Source organism: Macrobrachium rosenbergii, chromosome 54, assembly GCF_040412425.1.
Source record: "Macrobrachium rosenbergii isolate ZJJX-2024 chromosome 54, ASM4041242v1, whole genome shotgun sequence".
Taxonomy (NCBI): Eukaryota; Metazoa; Arthropoda; class Malacostraca; order Decapoda; family Palaemonidae; genus Macrobrachium; species Macrobrachium rosenbergii.
This window is the reverse complement of record NC_089794.1, coordinates 46,104,766-46,112,041: the sequence shown is the minus strand read 5'-3', so window position 1 is coordinate 46,112,041 and position 7,276 is coordinate 46,104,766. Positions and strand designations below refer to the sequence as shown.

The 7,276-nt window shown below is 35.7% G+C and overlaps 1 protein-coding gene across 1 annotated transcript in view; it reads left to right on the top strand.

Moving 5' to 3' along the window:
- Positions 1-6,675, top strand: part of LOC136835053 (aquaporin-9-like) — a 12,083-nt gene extending 5,408 nt beyond the window's left edge. The window contains exons 2-6 of the mRNA XM_067098170.1: positions 516-780; positions 1,497-1,633; positions 4,575-4,792; positions 6,003-6,169; positions 6,307-6,675. Coding sequence (XP_066954271.1) covers positions 516-780; positions 1,497-1,633; positions 4,575-4,792; positions 6,003-6,169; positions 6,307-6,374 — 855 coding nt within the window. The 3' untranslated portion in view covers positions 6,375-6,675. The remainder of the gene's footprint in view (positions 1-515; positions 781-1,496; positions 1,634-4,574; positions 4,793-6,002; positions 6,170-6,306) is intronic.
- The last annotated feature ends 601 nt before the right edge of the window (positions 6,676-7,276 follow it).

Below are 7,276 nucleotides of genomic sequence, written 5' to 3'. Positions count from 1 at the left end.
CGGCATCGGAGAACGGGATAGGGCGGGGTTCTTTCCCAAAGATATTCTTGGAAAGACTCGCTGCTATCGTGTCCCTCAAAATCCTCGGATACTTCGCTCCCTGCTCGGACTGAAGGTCCGGCATCGGAGAACGGGATAGGGCGGGGTTCTTTCCCAAAGATATTCCTTGCACAACCGATGCCGCCTTCCGTCAGGTTCTCGCTTCTCGTAAAAAAAAAAAAAATTACAATTGTTGAAAATGAAAACTTGAGATTCGAGGGACGTTGGTCGTTGGTTACTGATGGTTTTATCGAGCTGGTAGAGTGATAGGTGATGACGATTCTCTTCAGTAGTTGGTTTCTTAATTTGATACATTAAATTAGCGATTTCTGTTAATCTACGAAAATGACATTGCACTTTTCACAATCCGTAATGGCTGTACACACAAACACGCAGAGTACAATGTGGTTCTTAGTTTCATCAAACTTGATTAATTATTTTTTTAACAGAACTAATGGCTTTGTTTTCACTTTCAGCTCTTTGGGAATGCATCAGTTGCTCAAATGGTCTTGACGAACAAAGTTGGGGGCGACGTGTTCGCCGTCAACTGGGCATGGGGCATCGCCGTCATGTTGGCCATATTGACTAGCGGAGGGGTTTCGGGCGGGCACATCAACCCGGCAGTGACCTTGGCATTCGCCATTTGGGACAAGCTGCCCTGGATCAAAGTACCCGTATATCTTTTGGGTCAATATGCTGGGGCCTTCTTTGCCTCTTGTCTTGTTTACGTTATTTATTTTGGTAAGTTGGGAAATTTGAGATTGGTGTTGTAATATCTACAGTAGTCTGTATGTGTTTGTCGTTTAACCAATGAGCCTTCGCTTAACTGGATCTTTTATTCCCTGACCAGGTAACCAAGTTGAAAGTCAATTTTCTTCCCTAATTAACTTATACTAACGTTCAGAGCTAAACCTGAATCTTAAAGATTCTAAAAAAACATTTTCTTTATCAGTAATGTTGGTGTTTTTCAACCACTATTACATCTTAATTCTCTTGGCATGTAGTGAAATCTGTTTAAGATTTACATTTTTCATCTTTTGTTAACATTGCATTAATTTTGTTTATATAATGACCCGATCGGAAACTTTCATTGAAAATGATATTGTCCACAAGATTCACAGTTTGTCACTGAAAATTCCGAGATTGAGGATCATGCACTTAAAAATTGATTTGCCACCACTTTCCAATGATCAAACGGGTTTCTTAGTTGATAGGCATAATTGATATTGGTTACGAATAAAGAGCTTCATGAATTAATATAAACAGAGGTCAGAACTAGATATATGTAATTTAATCTCCAAAGTAATTTATGGTGTTCATTTTAATCTAGGACATATGCAGTGTCTTGATGTAAATGAACTTACAGGGCGTTTGAATTAGGAACATACAAAATGACAGTCTTAGAGAATGACTGCAAACTCCTTACCTAAATTCACAGAACAGTTATCTTTTAACAGATGCTCTTCATCATTACGAACCATCCAGGAGTCTGGCAACGGCGGGTATCTGGGCAACGTACCCGGGCAGTATGACAAACAATAACGGCACGGTGGTCTCTGGATTCCTTTCGTTCGCCAATGGGTTTGGAGATCAGGTGTGTAAAGGTGCTGCAGTTCAGCTGAGAAAGATTTGAAAGGGGTTACTATAAGAGGCCTTTGGGTTGAATGAAAGATGTTCGTTGGTATAGTGGTTAGTGTCTTGCATGCCACTCAGATGTAGTGAGTTCGCGCCTCCCCCAAGGCGACGAAAAAAATCACTGGTTTGTATCATGATCAGTTACTGCCGCGGTGTGGCGTCCGCAGTAGGATGTTGAAACTAGTATATTTTTTGGAAGCTTGAATTTCAAGTCCATGGCCCCATGGGCTTGTTCCATATGAATAGATTTCATCTACTGAATAAAATTAAAATAACGTGATTATGAAATGTTAGAGTCGTATAATCTTGTTTAGATCTTAATAAAAACTTAGGGTAAGTTAAGAAATATTTATTTTCTCTTTTAATGTTGTGCATTTACAGGCATTTTCTTGATCTGAAGTTTCTTTCACGTAAAAAGAAAATACCAATTATTAGGTTTAAAGAATTCAACTGGTGGTTTTCACTGCCATTTCTTAATGATGTGTAAAATATCTACACCATTCTCTGGAATACGAATTGAGCTTAAATTTCCGTGAGACACTGAGCAAATTTAGCATCAGTTCTATCAGTTTTTTTGCTTTTCTCCTTTTCAGATCAATTACCTTCGATCGCGGCAGATTGTGCATTTGTTCGACTTATCAATTTTGCACAAACGAATGATATCGCCAGAGCTCTATTCGCTTTTGAAATAGAAATGTTACCACACTAAGTAATGTTACTGAAACGGATTGCGAAAAAACTAATAATATATATATATATATATATATATATATATATATATATATATATATATATATCTATATATATATATATATATATATATATATATATATATCTATATATATATATATATATATATATATATATATATATATATATATATATATATATATATATATATATATATATATATATATATATATATATATATATATATATATATAGCCACCTGAGACAGACAGTTGATGCTTACGATGATCAGGACTAAAGCGAAGAATCCGAAATAAACTGACAATCTTCACTAGCAGAGATTTGCAAATCTAATTTAGAAATTAAGTATCAGTGACTATCATATCATTTTTATGGTGATAGAGAAGATAATAAACGACTGTAATTTGAACGAAAAAGTCTATTTACTATATTAGATATTTTCCAGTAATGTGCACAATGAATTGTACCGTTATTAGTTTCCAATATTCCTGACATGGTCAAATTCCTATTGACGAGCCGAAGTGACCATTAACCTGCAAGTAAGCTTCTATGGAGTAAAATACACCTATAATATAGAATAAGAACAACAGGCAAATAAGAGAATTAATTGGAAAGGAGAGAACGATAATAACAACTAAAGAAGTGAGTAAATAAAACTACGCCGATGGCAACTGAGAAGTAAAAGAGTCAAATAAATTTCAACCAGCAAGACCAATGAAAGGAACATTACCCACCGGAACCACAATTCCGCAGTTTATGAACTTCCTCCCGTTTTCACGCTGCTTTTAGTTTTCTGCAAAAGGACACTATTGAGATGGATATTTGTCTGTCCGTCCGTACCTTTCCTGTCCGCCCTTAGATCTTAAAAGCTACTGAGGCTAGAGAGCTGCAAATTGGTATGTTGATCATCCACCTCCAATCATCAAACACCAAATTGCAGTCCTCTAGCCTCAGTAGTTTTTATTTTATTTAAGGTTAAAGTTAGCCATGATCGTGCGTCTGGCACCGCTATAGGTACCAACAAAACAGGCCACCACCGGGCCATGGCTGAAGTTTCATAGGCCGCGGCTGAGAGTTTCATGGGCCGTGGCTGAGAGTTTCATACAGCATTATATGCTGTACAGAAAACTCGATTGCACCGAAGAAACTTCTGCACATTTTTTACTTGTTTATTTTCTATCTATTGTATTTGCGACCATAATACTAACGAACCTAAAGGCAGCAATTTTCGGTAGTTCTGTATATTTTTGAGCCCAGCATGATCTGAAACGGACAAACTAAAGCATCGATGAGACGCGCGATAGGCTAGAAAAGTTTTTTTTATTTGTACTTAGCAATGCAGAATAGACTAATACTTCGGGACGTAAAACTAGGGAGAGTTCAGCTACAGAAAACACTGCGAATACCAGAACAGAGAACAAAGGATTTATTTGTTCATTATGTGAATGCTGCAACAGAAAACGACAGCGCCTTTTTGTACCTAACTTGAAAAGAATTTTTTTATTGACAGCAACATTACAGCAAGAAACAGGCATATGATTTATTTGCAACTGAATTGCGCTCATGTGATTTAGATGAACTTATTCTAAATGTCAAGGTCTAGCTTTTAAAAGATTCTGAATTATGAAAACTAATTATTCTACCGTCGTTGTAAAACTATTTCGACGCAATTTCCAAAACTGTTGCTAGTTTAATTTTTTTGTCATGAAAACAAGGAGGAAAAGATGATTGGACTCCTGTATGCTGATGTACAGTTACAGAGAAATTTCGTAACAAGCAAAATGGCTTGTGTGGAGCGAGTTTTAATCTCGAACAAACACTAAACGTTCCTGTTTCCTATTCCAATTTCCCCACCACCCATTTTAATCTAGAATTTCTAGTCTTAAGGCTCTCAAGGGGCCAGTTTCCTTTCACGTTATCTTTCTTTTCAAAGCTGAATCTTTTAACCTGCTATGAATAATAGTCCAGAATTTGCAGAGCAGAAATTGAGTTACGAGAAGTGTAGAAGCGAAGTCATACACTCGGCCCCATTTTCTGAAAAAATGCGTTTTGTCCTTGTCGACTCAAGCAATGAAACTGGTATATATTTCGTGGATGGTCAGCTCTGGTAGACTTCATCTTGTTTAGAACGGCTGGAAAGTAAATGCCTTCTGGAACCACTGACTAAAAACAATAAACTTACATTTCAGGTCCTGGCTACGGCTGCCCTCTTGGTCTGCGTGTGCGCCATCATAGACGCCAGGAACATGGAGGTGCCCAAGCACCTAATCCCTCTCTCCGTCGGATTACTCGTTTTCAACATGGGGAACTGTTTCGGCTTCAATTGCGGATGTGCTCTTAATCCCGCCAGGGACCTCGCTCCTAGGTTCTTCACGCTGATTGCAGGATGGGGGGATGATCCTTTCACGTGAGTCTGGAGGATGAATTTTTGACGTTCGGCTTACTGGAAACAATTTAGTTTTCTAAAGAAGTCGACAGTGTGTTGTCACTGGTGAAATGAGATTATCGTATATATGTATATATATATATATATATATATATATATATATATATATATATACATATATTTAAATATATATATATATATATATATATATATATATATATATATATATATATATATATATATATATATATATATATATATATATATATATATATTATACATATATATATATATATATACACACATACACATATATATATATATATATATATATATATATATATATATATATATATATATATATATATATGTGTGTGTGTGTGTGTGTGTGTGTGTGTGTGTTAGCTTCATCAGTCTCCATGTTCATTTATCGATATAAAAATCTACGAGTAATTTTTCTCCAACATAGTATTACAGATCTGCCTTTTTTACACGTACAGACATTAAGAGATGTTTCGCAGAATACGAGCAGTTATTCAAGCAACGGACTTTCGTTATAAAGACTAAATCTACGACCAAAAATATGAAAAAGGCTGACGTCCAAATTTTATTGCGCTAGCTAATATTGTCCTCTCTCACAAAGCTTCAACACTCCCTTGTCTTGGGCTGAGCTTCTGGGTTCCTAAGGACAGCATTAGTTTAAGAGGCTTACATAACTCTATTGCGCAAATTCTATTAATTTCATCTCTAAAAAATTTCGTTACTGGTTTGGAAGGAAAACAGGCCGTTTAGGGAAATGCCTGAGAGCATTAAGGCTTACGGAAAACTTAAAGCTAAGTAAAATTCAATATCTTTCAGCATAATAATTGAAATGATAATCCTAAGAAATGAAAATCGACCATTCACAGCTCCGAAGTAACAAACGCCATGCGCAACAAAGGAGATTTTTTCTTCTTTTTTTTCTACAGTCATCTTTCAAGGGAGTTAGGAGATATTTAACCAGTTGCATAAAAAAAGAACGCAAACGGAAAACTCACGAGCATCATATTGAACAAAAACCAGCAACAATAACTGTAATAGAACTGTAAGCGTTTCATCTTAGGCAATGAACAAGCCACCTCTAATTTCATATCACTGCCGCAAAAAACGCTCATTCTGCGGTTTTCGTAATGCCACTATTGATTGGCTGGTTGATTGATTTGTGTATGTTTTTATTCATTTTTAATCTCAGGGCCAGCACTCGGGAGGGCATACCTTGGTGGTGGGTGCCGATAGTTGCTCCACACATAGGCGCCATTCTGGGAGTGGGCATCTATGTATTGTTCATCGAGATGCATCACCCTGATCTGGAAGACCAGTCTGAAAGCAAGGTCATCTCACTGGAGGATTTAAACCATAGTTAGTGAAATCTGATTTCATTTTTGCTCTGTAAACGTCTAACATAAAAATCTAACACTGCATAAAAATTATGATTATTTGACTGGATTGTGCTTTTTAACATTATCTTTTATCTTAATTTAATATTGTAATTACAGAGGGAACTTCAACAAAGAATGTGATACGAGTTAATGTTACTGAAGCACCAGAGAAACTTAATTGTTGAATAACGCCTCAGGGTCATCGGGAACTGCCGTCTGGAAAGAGCAAAATCTGCTCAAAATGAGCTGCTTTGCAAGAAGGCAGGACTCATTTCCTGTACCCATTTGTTATAATTTAGTAAGCTGACTTGATAAATATTACCTGTAACTACTTCCACCGCAGTCGTGCATATCTGTGTAATACAGTCATTTGCCAAAGAATGATTATTTTCCTTTGTACAATTTTAAATTGATGCTGTATTTTGTTTATAAAATAGCATCTATGTTATTTTTGTTCATTTTCAAAATAAAATGTTAGTGTTGTTATCTAGTGCATATCAATATTTTGAAACTGAAGAAAACATATCACTACAAATATTGTTTTTCAGACTGGTTGCATTTATAAAGTTTAAAAAATGGACATTTATAAAGATACAATGGATGCCATGAGTGTCAATCTCATATGTAAATACTGACTGAAAATGTAGAGCAAACAGTCAGTTGTACACTAGAGGTAGATTCCTCTTCGTCATAACCGCACAAAGATCACACTAGATAAGAGTTGGACGTGCTTCGCTTAATATTTTAACGACCATACACAATCTTCATCTTATTTGTCGGCGATGTTCGGCTGTGCACTAAGTAAATGCATTCTAGAACAAGCTTGGGTGGGAATTGTTAAACATATGGATTATAATCTTTTTAAAACGCTCCAGGTAAAGTTTTGATTTTAATACAAAGACGAAAACCCTATCAAATCTGCTTACAAAGTTACAGAATAAATTTATCAAGTCAACTTTGTTGTAAAACAAAACCAAATAATTTTGAAATTGCTATAAGAAACTAAGGTCTCATATAATTAAAAAAACAACTTGAATAATTATAAGGCAACTTGATTTTCATAGCCAAATTGTAGCATTATTTTGCA